Raw genomic sequence first — 22,859 nt, forward strand, 5'->3', positions numbered from 1 at the left:
TCCAGGGAGTGTGGTAAACGCTCATGACATGGTCAGTGCCGAGAAAGCCTCCGACTGCATCAGGAGTTCCCTTCTCTGCTTTTCAGAATAAAATCCTTGCAAATCAAACCCACCGAGTTCAGTGGCTGCTCCGGATTGTCTGCAGCATCGCCGTCGCCAGACCCTTTTTTTTTTTTTTACTGGCCCAATATAAATCTGCAAGAAAGGGCACAAAAACAGAAATCAGTCCTTCTGATAACTGCATTGATATGCAAACACGCATTTTATGTTATATCATTATGTCTGTCATATTCGCGTGTCATCATTTTTTGACGATAGAGTATAAACATATTGATGCAGTCATCAGAATGAATGTTTTTTTTATTCATACCAGGGCACATGACAGTAAAAGGGGTCGAGTGACGCCGATGACCTGTAGTTGTGTCACTGTGAGTGTGTGCTTGTCTCTCTGCATGGACCTGAGACGACACGCTGACTTATCCAGCTGGATGTTGTGACCCTGCCTTCACTCTGGGACAGCATGTTGGCTCCGCCCGCTGTCCGCTGCTGCAGTGCTGATGGACACGGTCCAAGTTTTAATCTCTGGAAACGCAAACGTAAGTGCAATCAAAATCAATCATCAAACGTGACAGGTGAACAAGATGCATTATGATTTCCACCATATCTTACTGCAAATTGTCCATTTGCAAAAGTCAACAGCAACACATTGTGTCAGCACATCGTTTCAAAGAGCGTCATCTCGATTTGTTTGATTTTTATTTGTTTTATTTTGCTTTACTTTGAAATCAAGACGCGTGTAGACTTCCGGCCCGGCCCTACTTATTCCCCGCCGACTTGACACAGTTCCTGACAGACCACCAGGCGCACCAGCAGCCCCTGTCCTGTATGTGCTGACTCAGTGCCTTAGCAGCAGTACCTCCTTCTCTGAGAGAGAGCATCCAGCAGCCAAGGCGCACTCCTCCTCTTCCTCCTCCTCATCCTCCTACAGCCAACGGAACAGAGATGGCCAAGACCGCTATCGGTGAGTCTTTCATCTTTTGGGGGATTTTCTTCTTCTTCTTCTTCTTCTTCTTTTTTTAAAGCGTCGCTTAAATTCAAAACGGTTTTTCTGTGTGGAAATTGTCTTATTTATTTATTTTGTGTCGGCATAGTCGCCGGTGCGCGGAGATGTTGGAGGGGCTGTGGCGACACCCATGTCACAAAAGGATGCCGGGCGTTGATGAGAAGGGGAGCGGCCGAATGCGGGAAAAACAATTACATTCATTGAATATAGCATTGTTTTTTTTGTTTGTTTGTTTTTTGTTTTTCTCTTTTCTCCCCGTTATGAAAATGTGCAAAAATGTTGCCCCAAAAATGGTGATCCGGTGCATCACATCTATGACGCATCTCGCTGGATTCAAAGCGACGCAAAGACACTGAAGAAATCCTTCATTTTTAGCGCCAGGAAGGTTGTTTTTTTTCTTCCCCCCCCCCACCCCCTCCTTTTTCTGCTGCTTTTAGAAATAATGCAGATATGACTGCTGCCAGCCTGACGCACCTGCCCCCCGAGTGCCTGACTCACAGCCGTGCGGCATAATGCAGCGCCAGCGACCCCACCCAACATCTCGGGTGCCTTCAAAAGCCAGTCTGCACCCCTCACCCCTCCCTCCCCCACCACCCCACCCTCCTCTTCACCGCCCTGCCTTCACACGACGTGAAAAGAAAAAAAAAAAAAAAAAAAATCTGCCCGAGACGAATCGTCTTTAAGAAAGGGAGAGAGAGAGAGAGAGAAAAAATGGGTCATCTCACCGAAAAGAAAGGGAAGAGGAAGGATGAATAAAGCCTCGCGGAACCAATTTTGTAGGTGACCGCTGCAGGCGAGAGAGAGAATGAGGGACTCGGCATCGCTTTGCCGGCCAATGAATCGAGGGATTCATTTTATTTTTTTCCATTTTTCAATTTCAATTGGTGTTCGTGAGAATTGAATGACTATAGCGGAGGATCAGCCTGCCGATCCTATTGAAGGTGATGGGGACGGCTGATGCCTCATAAGTGGATTATTGCCAGGTCATAATGTGAGGTTATTTGGGAAGTGTTGAGAGATCAGACGGCAGGTATCAGGGCCTAGTGTGTGTGTGTGTGCGTGTGTGTGTGTGTGCAGAGAGACTTTGATAGTGTGTTTTTCATTCCGCTCGACTGGGCGCGTGATGGATGGAGGGGCTTCCAGACAGACAGACAGGGGTGAGGGTCCGTGGTGTCTGAGCCAAGAGCCGCTGCCAGATCAAACCTGGCTGCTGTATTCATTTCCTCCTCCTCCTCCTCATTCTTCAGCTTCTCCTCCTCCTCCTCATTCTTCAGCTTCTCCTCCTCCTCCTCCTCCTCCTCCTCTCCTCATTCTTCAGCTTCTCCCCCTCCTCCTCCTCCTCCTCATTCTTCAGCTTCTCCCCCTCCTCCTCCTCCTCCTCCTCCCCCTTCCTCTTCCTCCTCCTTCCTCCTCCTGCCTCCTCTTCGGGGGACAGACGCTCCAGTGAGGCGGTGTGCCAGCCAGTGTGCGGGTCACGGGGTTCATGTTGCTCCTTTCATCTCATATAAGCAGGACAAAGCACAAGATAAAAGTCCAAATAGATGATTGTACACGTTTAATAGTTACAGTCAGAGCCACTCCCATGTGCATTAGGGCCTCCGAGGCTATTGTCCTGATCCTTATCATGCATATTCTATTAGAGCCAGTCTCCTAAAAAAATCAATTGCTTTTTGCATAGAGACACGGAAGACACTCAGATTAATTGCAGCACACCTTGTTGCTGGCTCTCTCTCTTTCTCCGTCTCTCTTTTATCAAACATTAAGCCGCATCCCTTATCCTTTGCATCGACACGGCGTGTGCGCTTTAATGGCAGCGTGTGCGCTAAGCTGTGCAAAGCGCGCTGGACTCATAACTCAAGCTGATGCAGTGTCATCGATCAATGCAGGACACTCCCATTACGGGTTCAGATGACCGTACGAACGGCGACATCAATCCGGGCCGTGATGCCTCTGCTGCTGCTGCTGCTGCTGCTGCTGCTGCTGCTGCTGCTGCCATGTCCTCATGATATGTTCATCATTTGCCATAACCAGCCTTTAGAGAGAGAGATGACGCTCATATTTTTCCCTTTTGACAAACAGGATGACGGTTTTATGGACAAACAACATATTCACCGCCGGGCCTGCGCTTGTTCTGCAGTCGTCTCAGCTGCACTTTTATGGCTCAGACCTGCAGAACCGGAACCATCGCTTCAGCACTTGCCTATATTAGATCGTTTTTATAAGGAAAAATGCGGCCTAATAAATGTTTTGGTTTTTTTTTTTTCATCACATTTCGTTCACTTGAAGTTCTTCAATATTTTCTTGGCTTGCATAAAATCGTGCTCTGGTTTTCAGATGCATCCATTAAGATTCGTGCCGTTACCCTGGAAGTCTTCTCGAATAGCAATGAGTGCCACCACAATATCTATTGATTAATTGATTGACCTGTCGGTGCAAGAATCTCTTGCCAGTCCCCTCAGAAGGACGCATGCAGGGTGCGGTCCGGGAAGAGAGCGAGAGAAAAAAACTTCCTCCATCCTTCAGCCTCAAATGAGCTGTGCCGCGCTGAGCCATCGGGGGGCAGCATTTTCCAGTTCAAAGCCGTTCTTTTGGGGTTTTCTTTTTTTTTGGTGTTGTTTTCATTTTTTTTTTGAACACCTGCATCATTTTGTTGCCAAGCCGCCTTGTTTGTGTCCTAACGCCGAAGGCCGTTCCTCCTCCTCCTCCTCCTCCTCCTCCTCCTCCTCTCGGTTATGTGAGTCAGGAGGACAAAATAACATTGCAGCGCAGGAAGGTCGTGTTTCCGTGCAGTTCGTAGACGGACTGTTTTTTCCTTCCCCCGTCAAATCATGGTCAACACCAGTATACACAGTACTGGCAGCCACAATGGCCGTAGCCATTTTAGCTTTTGTCATGAGGAAGAGAGGAAAGCAGCGCGGCTGGGGTGTGTTTGAGGCAGAGGTGTGGTAGTGGGGGTGGTGGGTGGTGGTGGTGGAGTGCACTATAGCACAAAATTGAATCTCCCAGATGAGATGCGGGAGAAAAACAGAGAGAGAGAGAGAGAGAGGGAGAGAGAGAGAGAGAGAGAGAGAGAGAGGAGTACTGGGGGAGAGAAAAAAATGTGGGAGCGAGGAGGCGGAAATCTCAGCAACACATGAAACAAGGTTTTCGGGGATGCGGGATTGTGCCTGCAGGGGAGGAGGTACAGTAGATATTGATGATCTGCACTCTCAGGCTGACGGATGGAGGAGGGGTGGGTGAGGAGGGAGGGGAGGGGGGCATGGGGGAAGGGGTGAGGGAGTGCAGCGTGCCGGCCTTCTGTCACGATGGACGGGAGGAGCGGCTCTGAGCCAGTCGGTGCTGACTGGCTGGAACCAGATGGAGACGAGGGGAGGGTGGGGTGGTGGTGGTGGTGGTGGTGGTGGTGGTGGGCGTAGGTGTGGGAGAGCAGGGGAGGGGAGAGAGACGTCTCCATCCAAAGTGGTTTTTTGGGTCCATCTCAAGGCTGATATCTCCTCCTTGATGCTGGTATTTGGACAGCGCCTGCCATGGAACGTTAGCAGGCATCATTTGTCAGTTTTTATCAGTTCTAATCCGCTGCTGGGTGCCAGATTATTACTGCAGCAGCAGCAGCAGCAGCAGCAGCAGCAGCAGCAGCAGCAAATTGTTTCCCGCAGGAGAAATACAGCTGCAAAATCCTCCTTTTTTTTTTCTGCGCACAACAGAGAATCTGACACACGGTTTTGATGGCGGATATCAAAGAAAAGTCTCAGAGGCTCCTGGTGAGAGAGAGGATTCAATTTGAGACAAGCGATTATCTTCTGAGATTACACAGACATGAAAGCCTCTCTGATGCATTCACAGAAGAAGGCTTCAAACGCACGTAAACAAACAGGGACGGAGCTGCAAGAATAACTCATCTTTTCTTTAATTAAAAAAAAAAAAAGGTTCTCAGGTTGCGCTTCCAAACTCAAAGTCTGGAGCTAAAGGTTGTTGTTTTTTTCTCTCTTTTTTTAAAAGATACGTTAACACCAATAGGCCCCGCCCAGAAATAGGAAACCGCCAGACAAGCTGCAGCTTTGGGTTTTGATCATTTCAGCTTTTTGGATTGGAGGACTGGGCAAACTGGGGAACATTTTTGAACAAATTCAACGACCTTGAGTTGAAAAGGACAAGTGAACCTTGAAGAGGCCCTGGCAGAAATGAGAAGGCACCAAAGACGGACCTCAGCTTTTCCCCTGAGTGCTGAACCTCGCATCACCTGCTCCGCTGGAGAGGAAGTGCGTGGGAGGAAACGGCTGCCGGGGGGGCCTTGACATGTTCACTGCCATCTAATGAGTCGGTGTGGCAGCTCTCCTGCAAACCCCCCACCGTCCCCTCCAGTCAGCAGCGGTGCCGTCCACTAATTACACAGAAAACGCCGCCTTCCACCTGAGGCGGCGGCGGCTTCAATTAAGCCGTCCTGGGGGCTGCCTGATGGTGGCGCCGAGCTCCAGCGGCAGCTGCGGCCTTCTGTTGCTGTCTGATCTTCCCGTTTGTCTTTATATATCTCATCATTAGACAAGCCTTATAGTTGTCGATTTATCTTCATGTAACCTGAACCCCCCCCCCCCCCCCCCCCCCCCCCCACACACACACACAACACACACACACACACACACACACACACACACACACACACACACACACACACACACAGTTTTGGTGGGCGGTTCACCTTCCAGACGATATTTCCTTTGTTGCTTTGACTCCAGGCCAGTCATCCTTCCTCCCCCCCCCCCCGGGGGAGGGGGTCTAACAAGGCCATCGGAGAGTTGCGAGAGCTCCACGCGAGAGTTGATCACATTAGCGTGGCGCCTGCCAGTCTGCAAAGGGAGAGAAAAGGACTTGAGCAGAGAGTGTGAGGGAAGGGCGGCGGCGGCGGGAGCTTTGTCGGATTCATCATGCAGCACTGTGGAGAATGTCATCACCACCAAAAAAAAGAAACTCTCATTTCGGGCTTTTGCGCACTGTATCATCCTGCAGTTCATCAGTCCGTCAGTCGGTCAGATGGTCAGTGAGTCGATGTGGAACGCGGCAGGAGCCTCTGGGTGCAGGAGCCTCTGGGTGCAGGAGGTGCAGGGGCCTCTGGGTGCAGGAGGTGCAGGAGCCTCTGGGTGCAGGAGCCTCTGGGTGCAGGAGGTGCAGGAGCCTCTGGGGGCAGGACCCGCTGGGTGCAGGAGCCTCTGGGTGCAGGAGCCGCTGGGTGCAGGAGGTGCAGGAGCCGCTGGATGCAGGAGCCGCTGGGTGCAGGAACCGCTGGGTGCAGGAGCCTCTGGGTGCAGGAGCCTCTGGGTGCAGGAGCCTCTGGGTGCAGGAGGTGCAGGAACCTCTGGGTGCAGGAACCGCTGAGTGCAGGAGATGCAGGAGCCTCTGGGTGCAGGAGGTGCAGGAGCCTCTGGGTGCAGGTGTTGGCATGCGGACTGTCGGCTGCGGGCCAGTGGCTGAGCACAAACAGCAGCGTCACCACTCCTCTTCGCTGCGTCCTGCGGACATTTTTTACGCAGCTCCCCCTGCAGGGTCCTCCGAGGCTGGGACCACAACGCTGTGTCTGCCAGATATAAAAACAGGGAGTGAAGGTTATAGGCAAGGTTGGTTGTACTTTTCCGAGTTATTTTTTTTCCCCAGGAGTGTTTCAAAGCCAACTCGATGCGTCACAGTTATTCATTTATTTATTCCTTTATTTTGGGATGATCACTGGGAGAGTGGGGGACAATTGTGCTGCTGTGTAACGCTGATGAAAGCACAGACAGGGAAGATTGGGAATCTGCAAAAAAAAAAAACCCCACAGAAAATTAACCAAATTATCCATCAGGATAATCTTTGTGTTTCTTTGCTCCGAGGCTGGAACCAAGCTGTCGAGTCGTTTTAGTGGCTGAAGAGCCACAGGGCGTTGGTCTGTGGGAGGTAATAAATAATAGAGCAAAAAAAAAAAAAAAAAAACAGAGCGAAAAGTGCATAGCTAATGATGTGTGGCGAATCCTGTGGGGACGGCAGCATCCCAACTGCTGGGGAAATTAGGCCAAGTGCGGACAAAATGCATCCTCTCCCCCTCCCCCTTGTGGCTTCGCAGAAAAAACAAAGGAGCCAAAAATACTGGAAGCAAGGAAAAACAAACGACTTTGATGAGGAATTCTGTTGGGGGGGGGGGGGCATTCGCTGAATAATTAGTATAAAAATAAAAGAAAACATGGTATTTACATCCAGAACCTCCTGTGGAGACGAGGGGGGGGGGGGGGACATGTTAGTGGGTCAATGATGTTTTGTCTCGCCCGCTCCATTTGCTTGAATATGTGAAGTGTAACATATATAACGTATATTTATCTTTGTGTGTGTGTGTGTGTGTGTGTTTCTTCCTCGGCAGCTTACAAAGAGAAGATGAAGGAGATCTCGGTCCTCTCGCTCATCTGCTCCTGCCTCTACCCAGAGAGCAGGAAAAACATCATGGGGGACTTTGAAGGTCAGACCTGAGAACTGCTCCTCAAGCATCGCATCAAAATGACACAAACTCGTGAAACAACAACATCACTTGCCGCGCTTTGTTTTTTTTTTTGTCATACACCGCAGACCTGGACATCAAGACCATCAATAAGCGGGCCTCGGGCCAGGCCTTCGAGGTCATCCTGAAGCCGACCTCCCCCGTGTCCGATGGCTCCCACTGCATCACCAGCCCCCCAAAGAGGGACGTCTCCCTGGAGGACATCATAAAGAAACTGGACGCAGCTGAAGACCGGAGGAGAGTAAGGATGCTTCTGCTCAGATTTATTCATAACTTTATTGAAGTCTAAAACGAAAAACAAACTCAGGTTCCGCATCGTCGGCGACGCTTGTGAATTTCGGCTCGGGTGTCGTTTCTTCCCGCCGACAAACACTCAACATTAGGGGGCGCTAGAGGATGCAGCAAAGGCCCGTTTGAGATCGACCCGTCGAATTGCGTCGAAGACTCTGCGCGGCCGCTCTGCCGGGTAATGAGGAGGTTTTATGCGCGGCTGCTTCTCCTCAAACCAGCAGCTTCCCACTGCTTTCCCACTCGATCCACGCACGCACCTCTTTGGCTCGATGGTGAAAAACAAATGACAAATGCTAATTTCCTTGGTCCCGATGACTCCGACTCGACGCAGTGACACCCAGCAGGCCGCCGCCTAATCAATCACCCAATAAAAAATCAATAGCGGCGCGTGACGGGTCTGTTGGTTTTTTTTCTGCCCTCAAGGCTGAAAAACTGCAGCGGAGACACAAAGCGTATGGACGTTGATGCCACCAGAGGATAAATGTGGGAAATCTCCGACACGTCTCACTCGCCATTTTTCATGCCTCCGTCACGACAACATGCGTGTCGAGCCGCAGTAGTTGTGACTCATGCTTACAGTTGGAGAAGAAAATCAATGATTAGTTGCCGGTAAGTCAGTGCCTCACTAATGGCGCCCTGACTCATCCCCCTCCCCCCTCCCCTCCCCTCCCCCCACCCCATCGCTCTTCCACCCGCTGCAGTCCCAGGAGGCCGAGGTGCTGCGCGTGCTGGCCGAGAAGCGGGAGCACGAGCGCGACGTGCTCTTCAAGGCCATGGAGGAGAACAGCAACTTCAGCCGAATGGCCGAGGAGAAGCTCCAGCTGAAGATGGAGCAGAGCGAGGAGAACCGGCTGGCCTACCTGACCGCCATGATGGAGCGTCTGCAGGAGAAGGTGAGAAGCAGCGGGACGGAAAAAAAGCAAATAGATAAATAATAATAATAATAATAATAATAATGATAATAATAATAATAATGATAATAATCAAAATCAACCATGGGGAGGGGGGGGGGTGAAGAAACCTTTGCATACGATGCTTTTGATTGAGTGGCCTAGGCAGTGTTGTGTATATGCATTCCTCTATGTTCATTTAATTACTTAAAAGCTTAATCGTGCAATTGTGTGTCAAAACACACAATACCAGACACACATATTCCTACGACTCAATAACATTTCATCAAGCCTCCAGGGCGGCATGATGGTACTGTTGCCATGGTAGCATCAGCGCCGATGGCTGCAGCTTATTATGCACAGTGTTGCCCAGCGTCGGCCGATTCAAGTAAACAACCCGACGAAGACATGGAAAATTCTTCCCTCTCGTTGTTTTTTGGTGACCATTTTTAAATCTAATGAGTTTGTCTTTCATGTTCAGTCAAGCTGGAGGCTTCATTCAAAGCAAGTGAAACATCCTAAATGTTAAAATGTTTATTTTTGATATGCACTTTGCGTCTTCTGGGTGCTTTCAAGTCGTTTGCAAGGCCAATACACACACACAGCGACACATCACGGCCCAGCGATTTCATACGATTGTGGTGAAAAGCTAAAGGCGGCCTGAGAACAGTTATTATTATTATCATGATGCGAGTGAGTCACACCGCTGTTGCGCAACAAAACATACCCCGCAAACGGCGTTGTGATAAAAGGGGCACGGCCTTGTGTCCCAGTGGGACGAGAGAGGAGCAGAGGCGCGCGTGAGAAACAGGTGTCGGTCGTAACGGCCGGAGCGGCCATGAGTCAGAGGTGTCGGCAGGGTGGAAGCCTGACGCTGCTGCTGCTGCTGCGTCTCTGTCTGTAGGAGAGGCACGGCCAGGAGGTGCGCCGGAACAAGGAGCTGAGAGAAGAGGTGACAGCGTGAGGAGGCGGCTCTGCGTCCCACCCCCGACCTCCCACCAACCACCAACACCACCGCCGAACCCCCCCACCCCCACCCCCACCCCACCCCGCTGAGGAACCACCCTCTCCCCTCCGTCTCCCCCGACCCTCCCCACCCTGCCCTTCTCCATCTCTGCTATGAGTCACAGCCTGAGACGCCACCCCGAGACAGTAGCCAGTTCAAAACGGGGGGGTTGGGGGTAGACCGAATGAATTACATAAAAAGAAAAAAAAAAATTCTTTAAAAAAGCAAAGGTTAAAAAAAGAGAATGGTTAATGTCTCTCACCCACTCTTCCCAAGACAAAGAATAAAGAAGAAAAAAAAAAAACCAAGACGAATGTTTTTGCTCCGTTTCAAATGAGAACAAACGAGGAAAATCGACAAGCGGCCGTGGGTATTGGTTTTATGTAAATACTTCTTTTTTTGTTATATACAGTGCGATACAAGCAGCAAAAGTATTGATTGCAGTGTGCCATTCTTTTCTAATATAAGTTACCTCTCCTTGCATATAAGTGGATGTAATAATTTCTTCATATTTTGAAAAATTCTTTCTGCGTTATCTGCTCCACGTTTCGCTCCATGGAGCCTGAGAATCATCTCGGCCAGGACGCGTAGGTGTTTGTTGTGAGTTTGCCAGCTAGCTGATGCTCGTCGCGATTGGCCGGGTCCCCCTGCGCCCCCCCCTTCCCATCTCCCTTCCTTCTAACCACCGTCAAGATGGCCACTCCATCGTTTGACCCTCTTGAAATAAAAAGTGGAAGAGATAAATTGGATCCACCGCTCGGCACGACTGATTCTCCATCCAGTTCGTGCCAGCGATCCAATTGGGCAGTTGGCAGAAGAAGAAATAAAGACAGAAAAAAATTGGGGCTGGTTTGCCTTCTGCTTTTCTTCCCCTCTTTTGGGAGGACGTGGGGGGGCCTGCACGCCATCGCCGTACATCCACTCCTGTGAGGTAGGTGGCGACAGAGCCACAGGAGAACACTATAGCATTTATGAGACCATCATCCTTTAACTTGCCCCTCCTCCCCAGACCTAACCCCTCCCCCCACCCACCCACCCCTTCCGTCTGCAACCTCTCCGTCTCTTCCACATAAATACTTACATATTATACAGTAGAAGCACTCGCTCACTCGCCGTCCACATACACACACACACACACACACGGTCAGGCTTTCAGCCAATCACAGCGCACTGAGCTCGGGCCCTCAGCCAAAACGAATCGCATCCATCTGGCAGCCAGGAAGCTCTCGCTGGTTAACCTGGCAAGGCCTCTGTCAGCTAGCGAATCACTAGACCATCCCTGCCGTTAGCTGTCTTAGTGCACTGAGAAGATTGAAGAAGAAGAAGAAGAAGAAGAAGAAGACGAAGAAGAAGAAGAAGACACAAGAGGGCGCTGCTGCAACACTGGATGGTGGAGCAGCTGCATCATGGGTTAGGGGTCCAAACCTGGGCGTGTTCACACACATCCGCAGGTGTCGACAAGTGTGTGTTTTTGTGCATACGCGTGTGTGTACGTGCTCAAGAAAGGAGTTGTTAGCGCAGTGAGTGTTGTGTGCGATCCGTGTGATTCCTTTTTTTTTTTTTTGTTGACAGAAAAACCGACAGCACTGCAGCGTGCGACACCACAGACTGTAACCATCCCTCCATCCCTCCCACCTCTCCCTCTCTCCCTCTCTCTCGCCTCTGTCCATTTGAGTGTTTCCTCTCCTCTCCACATATATCTTTGTGAGCAAGCAGTGGTTAATAAAGATTTGGGATTCAGTGAATGAGACCAACACCATGTGTGATTCTTTCTTTCTTTTTTTTTTTCTTTTCTTTTTTTTTTACACACATATATTGGAATTAAAATAGAATCTACATGGGTGCTTTTACTCAGATCACATCAGTCACCAAGCAGGTGCTCGTCAAGCAGTTCTCTCAGGGGCTTCAAGCAGTAGACTTAGCCACTACAGCTAATTTATGGTTATAAAAAACTATCTCAATATGCAGCAATACAGTATAAAGAGCCATTGCATCGCAGATAGATAACTCCTGTAGCCACAATAAATGCCTTTATTGAATAAACAAACCAGGGGTGAACGAGTGTCCTTCTACTGCAGCTACAGCCGCGACACACATAGAAAAAAACAAACATCAATAATAACCTCAAAAACTTGCAATATTACTTTGGAAAATAGCGGCATTTTACTCACCAAACACTGGTCCTGTAAACTGCGCATTGTAGCCGATTCGTATGAGAGGCCAACGAGACGAGACAAACTATTGAACTGTTAAGGTATTAAACAACTGAACATGTTGGCGCAGCTGCTGCACCAATGATAATTACGATAATTACATTTTAACTTGCTGATAATTCGGCAACTAAAACTTCACATTCTTCATCGGCCGCCGTGGGTTCGCCGCGGTGGCAACCGGGTCTCCGAGATGAGTTCAGTCCGCAAGGTTCTCATGTTCTTATCCAATCACAGGACACGTACTTGTGACGTTCACGTTCAGCACGTGGCCTCGCAGACTCGAGGTCTGATTGGCTAGGCGCCACTGACCGAGTTCCCTTCACTCAGTGAACACACAGGAGCCTTCGATTTCGATTCTGAAGGCCGTAAGGCAGACTTCTCGGCACCTAGCAACACAAGCTAGCTGAAACATGATTGGATAAGAATTCTACCGTAATATTCGACAAAGGGAGCAACGCGTTCAAGTGGATATTACACGACGTGAAAAGAACAGACTATATGGAGAATAAGTTTATTAACATACTTACGGGAAAATGTCAGTCTTTCCAAGTATGGATTGCAGGCCCTGACGGCCCGCCACTGGTAGAATGTATGACCGACATAGAGTTGAAATGTTTAGTCACATTTATATTTCTTAGAAAAATGTAGATGTAGACTTGATATTGCTTGTATGTGTTGTGAACTGTATGTATGTAAATTCTCTTAAAATACAGGAATAACGTGTCGTAGAATAGGTTCACAGTTGGTGTCTTAGTAACTGTCGCTATGGCGTTCTGATGTTCTGAGCTGGGATTACTGCTGGTGAAGTACCATTTGTCACCAGCAGAGGGAATCAGAACACAAGCTGAAGATGCCTAAAAAAAAAATAGTCTGACTGTCCTTGTACCGTTGGCTGCAGTGATGCTTATATATCAGTGCTAACTGGCCGTGTTTTGGTCCTCAGGAAGATAACAAAAGTTCCCAGGAAGAGGAGAGCGGGGGGGGGGGGGGGGGGAGTAGGAGGAGAATTACATTTTGGAAGTAAATTAAGGCAGAAGCAGCTCAGCTGCCACGAGGCCCGGTGGCAAAGTGACAAGACTCGTCTCGCTCCATCCCGCTCTCCACTTTGAAGCCCAGTTTCTTTCCTCTTAATTCCGTCTGATCCCTCTCCCAACTTAGTTCCTTTCTCCATACAGCACCGACCTTCCCTCCCTCCCTCTCTCCCTCCCTCCTCCTCCCAGTTCCCACGCAGCATTTCTGGGCCGTCCTGGCTGCCATTGTGCGGGATATACCCTCTTAGTTAATGGTTTCCTGTGTACACACACCCAGCGAGAGACCAGTCACCCCAACTGACACCAGCACACACACACACACACACACACTCTGAAACAGAATCAAGTCAAAAAGTGTGATAAAGTGATTTATCTGAAATGTATTTCTTTATTATAAGAAAGTAGACATTAGCATCAGCTCTGGGAAAAAAAAAGCTGCAGACAGTCGATTTGTTCGCGCGCATTTGTGCTTTTTTCATTGTTCACAACCACAAAAAAAAAAAAAAAAATATATATATATATATATATATATATATACATATATATATTAAAAAAAATCACAGTGAGGTTTTAGTGGGAGGGACAGGGAGGGTGACATAGAGTGACAGGTGGTAAGGTACGAGAAGGTCTCCTGTGATGGAAACAAGTCGACATAAAAAGAAGGGGGGTGGGGGGGGGGGCAAAGCGACGGCAACAAAAACTGATAAAGCAAAAAAACAATCGTGGAACCTTTAAGATTTACAGAAGTGAGGAAGTCGGCCCGGAGCTGCTGGGAAAGACGGAGGAACCGTCGGAGGCGCTCGCCAACTTCTGCTCCCAGCCTTGGCTCCAAACAAAAACACCTGGTTTCAGTTATTCCACCCCATAAAGTGTTGTAAAAAGGAGGAGGAGGGAAAGGAGGGAAGGGAGGGGAGCAAGGGAGGGGGTCACAACAACTACCCCCCCCCCCCACCCCTGCACAATGCAACCCCGGGCATCAACACTGCTGGCTGAAACAGAAGGGGGAGGGAGGGGGAGGGAGAGGGGGAGGCAGTTTCACCCAAGAACTTGACGGGCGGCAACTGCTTGACCATCTGGGAAAGTCGTCCCTGATTGGCCGAGCCCAGTGGGTGGGTGAGGGCGGATGGGGTGGGGACGGGGGGGGGTGGGGTGAGATCAATCACAGCGACTGGCGCTGCTCAGCGTCCCTCCTCACTGTGTTCTCTTTTTTGTTGTTTTTATTTCCTTCTCTTCAAAACCTAAAAACATTAGCGAGCGCATTAAAAAAAAAAGAAAAAAGCTTCCTATAGCTATACAGCCGTATCCAACATCATAGAAAAAAAAAATATTACTTTTCAAATCTGAGGAACAAAAAGAAATCAAAAATAAAATGTTTGATTTTTTTCTTGAACGTCCATGAAAGTCCAGCTCAACTGGGCCACGAGTCCTTGTACTGAGGAAGCTTCCGTCGGAGTCAGAAGGCTCCTATCTCCATCCCCCAGGGTCTGTAGGGTTTGCCCACGCTGCTGGAGGTGCTGCTGCTGCCGGGGGGGCTGATGGCGGCGGCGGGGGCCAGGAGGGGGAAGGCGCCCAGGGGGAAGGGGAAGGCCGAGAGCGGCGAGATGAGCTGGGGTGAGAGTTTGGACGCGGCCGAGAGCAGAGCCGGGTGGAGGGCGGCGGCGGCGCTGGGCGGAACCCTGATGGGGACGTGGTCCGAGTGGGGGGTGGCGCTGCCGCTGCGCCGGCCGGCCGGCGGGCCCTCCGAGGACGGCGAGGAGGCGGCGGAGGAGGACGCGGACGACGGCGGCGACGAGAGCGGCGTGTGCGGGCTGCTGGTGGCGCTGCGGGGCAGCGGGGCCGACGCCTGCTGCTGCTGCTGCTGCTGCTGCTGCAGGAGCAGCGGGTGGGTGAGGTGGGCCGGAGGGGGCGTGGCGAAGGCAGAGCCCCACGCCAGGTGACTCAGGCCCGAGTGCGCCTCCCGCTGGCTGGCGTAGTTGTTGAGGTGGGAGACCAGGCGCAGCCGCAGCGGGTCGGTGGTGTCCAGGCCCTCGATGATGCTCAGGTAGCGAGCCGTCTCGGCCAGACACTCCCGGAAGCCCAGGCCGCGGTAGTCCATGGCCAGGGCGTGGGCGTCGAAATAGCCTGAGGGGGAACAGAAAAAAAAAAGTTTTTTTTCAGGGGTTTGAGAAGAAGTTCTGTGGCTCAGAAATAATAAATAATCAGCCAGAACTAGGAGGGGAGGAGGGGGGGGATCTTCTGATCACAATGCTCCTCTTTATAAAGAAAGAAAGACAGTGTTTAAATAATAGACTCGTGTGTGTGATTTATTAACAGATCTTCTAGTGGAGCACCGTCACTGGCATGAATAATTGTTCATAGGATTCAGAAGTCAAAAGAGGTGCTTTTTCTGTGTTTTATTCTAAGTCATGATATATGTGAAATTATGCTGCTGAAAGTTTATAAAATTTGTCTTAAGATTTTTTTTTTTTTTTTTTTGCATTACAATATCCATAAAACAAAAATCTTTAACCCGCACTATAAGAAAAAACAAAACACAGGACCCGGCTCGTACCTTTGCCTCCGGCTGCGTGCAGCATCTTCAGATGGTCCACTGTCATCTGCAGGATCTCCGCTTTCTCCAGCTTGGCTGAGCCCTTTAAACAGTCACACACCGGAGAAAGAGTCAAAACAAAGTCCACCACAAAATGTGCCCACTGTTGTTGCAACAGTGAGACTAATTAGGGGTCATCAGGACTTTTTTTTTTTCTTCTTCTTCTTCTTCTTCTTCTTTTCTTTTTTTTTTTCTTTACCTGCTTCTCAAAGGCGCTGGGCACGAGTCTGCGCAGCTCACTCAGGCTGTTGTTGATTCTGTCCCGGCGCCGCTTCTCAATAATCTGCCCAGAAAAAAAAAGAAAAAAAGCAAAAGAGCACATTGTTAGAAGACCAGATCGATTGACTATTGCGTTGCATTTTTTTATTATTATTATTATTATTATTATTATTTTTTAAATAAAAGATGTTCTTTTCTTTCTCTTTCTCTCTCTCTCTCTCTGTGTATGACATAACTCACCCCTCGGCGTCTTTTCCTCGCCTGCACCTGAGTGGATGTGCTGGGAGACATGGAGCGCAGCGGAGAGCTCAGGTTCCTTCAAAAATGATGCAAAACAGCGAGTCAGTAATCCATCGCCCAACACAACCGAGCGTCTGCTGCTGCGTCTTTCTGAAAACTCACCCGGCCTCATCCGCGCTCTCCTTCTCCACCTCCACCGTCTCGTCCAGCTCGCTGTCCGAGGAGCTGAAGTCGTGGTTCCTCTTCATGACTGCGACTCTGAAGCTCCGCGCGCGCTGTGACACTTGGACTAGTCTCGAGGAGTGAGTTGCGCGCGTGTGTGCTCGCGGGTCGGTCTGCGTCTCCGTGTGCGTGTGTTCCCGCGTGTGCACTGTGAGTTCCGCCGCCCGTTTGAAGCGCTCGGCTTTCCCACGGTGTCATTTCAACGGCGATGCTCGCCGACGGGGGCGGCGACTTCCGAGGTGGCAGCCAATCACAGAGCAGAGGGCCGTGCGAGCGATGGCACCGTCGGCTCAATCGCGTCCCAGTGCGCTTCAACGGATCAGAGAGGGGAAAGTGAGTCGAGACATGTCACTCCTGGAGGAAAAAAAAATATTAGAATTTATTTTGGAATTTAAAATTGGAATTTTCTTTTTGATTATTAGTTATGAACCTTAAACGAATGAACCAATTTATATTTCTATAGTCCAGATTCTTTTTTTTCTGCCATACTAACCCCTCAGATTGTTGATGAACGAGTAAACAACTGAAGTATGGCAGCAACGTTGCGTGCAAGCATGACATTTAAAAAAAAGAAAAAGAAGGGAAAATCACGTGATTTGAAAGAATTTATCTTTTATAACCAAAATTCAAGCAAACATTTAGGATGCCTCCTTGGCTCTATGGAAAGACACTGAGGAATTATGACCATTCTTTGCAATGATCAAATATTTGATTTGATTTTGATTTGAGTTGTAATGCCCACAACTGCTGCTGCTACTACCAGTAGAAATAATAATTATATTGTGATTGGTTTTGGTTTTTTTTAGTTTTTTTTTTATTTCAATTCAGCCGCCTTCCACTGAATACACATCTGAGTGACGCTTCTGTCACCTTCGAGGATCTTTGAAAGAAACAGCGACCCAATGGACTTTCGGTCCGTGACTGCCCCCCCCCCCCCGGCCCTAGCCCTCCCTCATCCACCCCATCCCACCCTCCGTGTGTGTGTGTGTGTGTGTGTGTGTGTGTGTGTTGGCGAGCGAGCGAGCGCGCGCGTGTCCCCGGCCCGGCGGTGACGAGGAGTGGCTGGCCGGCTGTCAGCACGCGCTGGCCGTGGGAAAGTTCCCCCAACCGGCGCTGATAACCAATCAGAGGCCGACGGCCGTCTCCGGCGCTGGAATGAATGGAGCAATTGGTCGGGGCGACGGGCGGTCTGCGAGCGAGCGTGTGAACCTGTAATCCAATACTGACTCAGCCCGGGGGAGACGCAGGGAAGCCACCGCAGGTCTGATGCGGAGCCCGCAAGACGAGAGCAAGAGTGGGAGAGCGCGTGCACGGCGCGGGGACTTCAAGGGACGACGAGGCTGCGGCGGCGGCGGCGGCGGCAGCAGCAGCAGCAGCAGCAGCGGCGGCGCGCGGCGTCCCCACCAACCCGAGACTGCGTCGTTGCAATCAAAGAGCAGTTTCCACATCAGCGCCGTCACCACAAGACCGACGGCTCCTATGATGGTCACGACAGTCACCCCCCCCCCCCCCCACCCCACCCCCCATCAAAATAATGTGGCTGCCGTGTGTTTGTATACACGAAGGGCTCGCATTACTTGCGTGTGGAGCCGGAGATCCTCACGCAGCCTCTCCACCGCGCTTTTTGTGCATCTAATTAAAGCAGGAAAAAAAAAGAAATTTCCATCCACGTTTCAAACACGCTCGAGTCATGTTGCTATTTCCGGATGTTTGCGGAGCAGAACTTGAACAAGTCCCCGAAATAAAACTAAAATTATATTTAGCCCTCTGTTTGACGCCTTTCCACGATATTGGTGTTGGTGGCCAGCTGGGGGGGGTTTAGCTCAGGAGGCCCTGCACTTCCTGGGCCCTGTCGTTGATTTGTTTATTTACGGGTTCATCTAGATGGGACGGTGCATATCGATAAACACTGGGTACATAAGTTGTACAACAGTTGACAATTAACCGCGAAATGCACAAGCAATTAAAGGACGGTTGTATTCACGAGTCACAAACAAACAAGATGTATTTTTACAATATTTCTTTCTTTTTTTTTTTTGTCATTTATACACAAATACACTATATATTTCTACATACTGAGACTTTTTTTTTTTTTTTTTTTAAATCTAGCTCAGATTATTTTTGGATGGCAAACTTTAAAAAGTCGGTCTAAAATTTCAGTCCATAAAATTGTAAACAAAAATTTTCGTCCGTTTATTGTTGTTGAAAGCTTTGAACCATCCAAAAAGATTTCGTTTCCACCGCCGTCCGTCCGTCCGTCACCGCTCATGTGACGCAACGCAACATTCACTCATCCGCATCAAAACAACAACGACGACGACGACGACGACGACGACAATAAATAACACCGATACACATCAAATTATGCATCGGCAGAGCCATAAAAGCGCGTCGTCGCCGTGCCGATGCTAAACGTGAAAAGTCCACAAACCAAACTATGGATGACGGTCACACACACACACACACACACACACACACACACACGGCGATGGTTATCAGTGGGAAGCAAACAAAGGCGTAATAGTCATCAGAGGCAGAGGAGGCTGCTTTGTTTGCTGTGGATGAATGAGAGGAAGCACTTAGGGCTGTTTTCATCTTATTGTTGTCGCACAAGGCTACACTTGCAGCGGCGGCGGCGGCGGCAGCACACACACACACACACACACACACACACACACACACACACACACACACACACACACACGAGTGCACTCCTACATTCATTGAACTGATTATCGCAGAACCCCGCCCCCCCTACTGTGTTTGTGTGTTTATGTACTTTCTGCAGTGTGTGTGTGTGTGAGTGGTGGTGGTGTGTGTGTGTGTGTGGGGGTGTGTGTGTGTGGGGGGGGGGGTGGTAGAGAATGTGGGAGCCGCCACGTTTCCGTGCGTCCAACTTGATGCAACCTGAAGACTTTGACACAAAAGACACAGGTGTGCGTGCGTGTGTGTGTACCGTGTCATTTGCTGACTCGGTGCGTGTGTGTGTGTGTAACTGGAGGCAGCAGAGGGAGGAGAGGGGTGGGGGGGATTGTGCGTGTGTGTGTGTGTCGGGGGTGGGGGGAGGGGTGGAAGCCCTCTTGTTGTATTTCAAGTTCACCCAGAGTTCCCACGCTGTTATTTTCTGCACGGCTGTCTTTGTTCTACCGGTCTCATCACATGTTGTGATTAGTGGGGCTTTTCAGGGGCCGCCTTTGAAGGTGAGGAGGGCCCACAACACGACATCATCAGGCCACGCCTCTTCCTGCTGGTCGACCCTCCCCACCTCCCCATCCCCGGGTCCCTCACCTCCCCAACCAACCAACCAACCAACCAACCAACCTCCCCTCTGCCATGCAAATCAGGCCACTCAAACTGCTCCGCCGAAAAAAATTCCCGTTTACACGGACACGCTGGGAACGACTGAGAAGGATGCAGTACCTATGCCAGGCCTGGTGTGGCGCTGCAAGTTTACTCCCTGAAGGTGGCGGAAGAAGAAGAACACCTGAAGCACGCCGTGTTTAAAGAAGCAGGAGCTAGCTAACCACATTAGCAGCACGCTAAGAACGTTAGCAACATTAGCAGCACGCTAACAACATGAGCAGCACAGAGAAGAGAAGGAGAGATGGCTGGTGAACAGACGGTGGATAAAGCACAGAGTTGAACTGCTGCTTCCAGTCAACACAAAGCCTTGAAAGCTCCATGTTGAGGTTGACTGGGAGTCAAAGTTTGCTCACTTTTTTCTCATTTAGGTTTCCTGCCTCAATGTGCCAGTCCGTGTGTTACTGTTCACTATAGTTTGGGGTAACAAGTCCGCTGCCCGACGCTGCTGTTGTTGTTGTTGTTGTGAGTGGTCGTCTGCACCTCACGGCCGCTCAGATTGCAGGCCGGGGGAGGTGGAGGGGTTCAGAGCTGTGACCGCCAAAAAAGATCGGTTTTGGTGCACTTGAATGTGGGCAAGGCGGCGTTTTCAAACCCTGATCACCCTGATTATTATTATTATCATTATTATCATTATTATTATTATTATTATTATTATTATTATTATTATTATTATTATTATCAAGGAATAACTATCTGTGCGTCTTCAGAGGAAGCCTGACTTGCATCAACGGCCCCTCAGCTTCACTTTACTGCCAGTCGAGGTTTTTTTCATGCGTCCCTTCGGGGGGGGGCTGCTCTCGTAGGGAGACGGCGGCTGTTTTGGATTGGCCGGCTCCCTTTCGGAGGGCGGGTGAAGCGTTTTTGTGGCGTTGGAGCCGAAGTGGGCCGGCGGCGCTGACAGAGTGGCACTGACAAACGATGTTGACACGGCGCTCAGGAACTCTCCATTAGGCTGCGAGCAAACACAGAGCACGGCCGAGCTGTCGGCCGCTGAGAGACGCCTCCCTTTCATGTGGCGTCCGACTCGCGACGAAGCCGCGTTTCAGCCTCCGGGGGGCCAATCACGGCGCTTCGAGGTGCCGCGTCAGTCAGAAAGTGCAGTTTTGTGTGTTTGCTAAGAAATAATCTTTAAACTCTTTGCCTCCAGAAATGAGAAACAGTGAAACTTCACTTCTTTAAATTCAAAGATGGACTTTTAAAAAGTTATGGATTTGGGATGTATGATGACGTCACCAATGCCTTTCTCAGGTCAGTGACATCAAGCCTGATGTTTGGCTCCGCCCTCTGAGACCACCTTGTTTTTTCCCCCCACTCTTCCAATCACGCAGAAAGTCCAACAAAACATCCTTTTGCACTGCAGCTTTTTCTTTTTGCTGCTGTAATTATGCAAATTTCCCCACCGTGGGATCAATAAAGGTCTTCTTCTTCTTCTTCTTCTTCAACATCAGTTTTCGCAGGAGACTGTAAACACCGGGCTAAATATGCAGTTTTGTCAAGAGAGTTTTCCAGAATGAAGTCAGCAAATCTGGAACGATCGGTTTAAAAAGATCATGGAAATGAATTCCGTATGGGACCTCAGAGGCCGGAGGAGTCCTCCAGTACTAAATGCATTAAATACAGTGAGGCCTGCGGGGGGGGGCTCCATCAAGCCATTTGATCCCCTGGCTAATATATAGATTCTCTATGGTAAACCATAAAACATAAAATGTTATTTCTACATCCCGGGACGGATCAGCACCAGCGGCTCTCTCTTGTGATGGCAACGTCGGCACTTTTCAACAGGAGAGAAACTTTCTTCATCTGTGGAATGCACAAAAAAAAAGCCTCCATCCATCAGCCACAGCCACAGCCACAGCCACAGCCACACACACACACATGCACGCACACACACACACACACACACACACACATCAGCGGGCACGCCGGCGGCTCAAACACGCAGCGGCGGTCGCCATCATCACGAGTGGCCCGGCCGGCGCTGCAGTCTTGGAAGGTGAGTCACTGAGAGCCGCTCGCTGAGAGCTGCGGCGTCTGCAGGTCAGCCGCAGACAGACGTTTGTCCGCTGGAAACAATGCGGCCCAGCGGCTCTCGCGGGGCCAAAACCCCCCGCGGCGGCCCGAGCCTTGTTATTGTTTATAAATAGAGCCGCGCCGAGCGGCGAGGAAGGCCGACTCCGTTTCCCCCGCCCCCCCCGACAGCCAGAGGAAGCAGCGGGCCGCCCGGCGCTGGGACCAGATGTGTGCGACAAGCCACCATTGTGCCTCAGAGACAGGAGAGGAGGAGGAGGTGGGGGAGGGGGAGGAGGAAGAGGAGGAGGAGGAGGAGGAGGTGGGGTGTGTGTATATGTGAGAGAGAGAGAGAGAAACTGCAAGTTTGGGGATCAAGTGTGTGTGTGTGTGTGTGTGTGTGTGTGTGTGTGTGTGTGTTTGTGTGCGGTGTGTGTGTGTGTGTGTGTGCGGTGTGTGGTGTGTGTGTGTGTGTGTGTGTGTGTGTGTGTGTGTGTGTGTGCGGTGTGTGTGTGTGTGTGTGCCTTGCATGCAAGGCTGTGTGAGGGAGAAACTCCAGCGTTGTCCTGCTGCAAGGTTGCGTTGTCGTGCACGCAGGACAGAATCCACCGGCCGAGCGGCCGCCGGGTCAAAGTGCAGACAGACGAGTCGCTGGAGGAGCGACACGCAGCCGGAACCTCGTCTGGACCTTAAGACCCCGCAGGAAGCTGCCAGCAGCCCAACCAGCAGCCCTCTGATCTCCAGAAAGAGTCGTCTGATCCCACGTCTGGCTCATTTGATATACATCCAGCAGGTGTGTGTGTGTGTGTGTGCGTGTGTGTGTGTGTGTGTGTGTGTGTGTGTGTGTGTGTGTGTGTGCCAGGCAGAGGGCAGTGGTGAATATTCACAGGAAGTCCCAATCAGTGCCTGTCTGACTCTTTATCTGGAGGTGACGCTGGAGGGCGGCGAGCTGGTGGGGTGGGGTTTCTGGGGGGCGGAGTTGAAGGGGTGGGTCATGTCTGGAGGGCGGGGGGTGGGGTGGTGAAACTCCCGGTGGGTGGCCGCCAGCACTGCTGACGGCGGTGGCGGTGGCGGCGGCGGCGGCGAGAGTCGCCGAGAACAAAGGCAGATGATGTGACTTTGATCTGGGCTTGAGGTGATTATTCCCCCGCCTGCCGGAGCCCCGGAGCTGCTCACACTTTGGAAAGTGGTCCTCTGCACTGGTGGG

At 50.5% G+C, this 22,859-nt stretch overlaps 2 protein-coding genes across 2 annotated transcripts; one reads left to right on the plus strand and one right to left on the minus strand.

The window, feature by feature from the left end:
* Nucleotides 1-853: 853 nt before the first annotated feature.
* On the plus strand, nucleotides 854-11,521 carry stmn2b (stathmin 2b). The gene is made up of 5 exons (XM_076043834.1): nucleotides 854-1,021; nucleotides 7,446-7,541; nucleotides 7,649-7,821; nucleotides 8,573-8,764; nucleotides 9,666-11,521. The coding sequence occupies exons 1-5, from the start codon at nucleotides 1,003-1,005 to the stop codon at nucleotides 9,723-9,725; spliced, it is 540 nt and encodes a 179-aa protein (XP_075899949.1). The 5' UTR covers nucleotides 854-1,002; the 3' UTR covers nucleotides 9,726-11,521.
* A 1,858-nt stretch (nucleotides 11,522-13,379) lies between these two features.
* Nucleotides 13,380-16,483, minus strand: hey1 (hes-related family bHLH transcription factor with YRPW motif 1). Its single transcript, XM_076043835.1, has 5 exons — nucleotides 16,223-16,483; nucleotides 16,061-16,136; nucleotides 15,801-15,884; nucleotides 15,563-15,644; nucleotides 13,380-15,132 (listed from the first exon to the last, which is right to left on the minus strand). The coding sequence occupies exons 1-5, from the start codon at nucleotides 16,306-16,308 to the stop codon at nucleotides 14,465-14,467; spliced, it is 996 nt and encodes a 331-aa protein (XP_075899950.1). The 5' UTR covers nucleotides 16,309-16,483; the 3' UTR covers nucleotides 13,380-14,464.
* Between the last annotated feature and the right edge of the window lie 6,376 nt (nucleotides 16,484-22,859).

Source organism: Nelusetta ayraudi, unplaced genomic scaffold (genome assembly GCF_046127955.1).
Source record: "Nelusetta ayraudi isolate G7.1 ecotype Tasmania unplaced genomic scaffold, CSIRO-AGI_Nayr_v1 ptg000077l, whole genome shotgun sequence".
Taxonomy (NCBI): domain Eukaryota; kingdom Metazoa; phylum Chordata; class Actinopteri; order Tetraodontiformes; family Monacanthidae; genus Nelusetta; species Nelusetta ayraudi.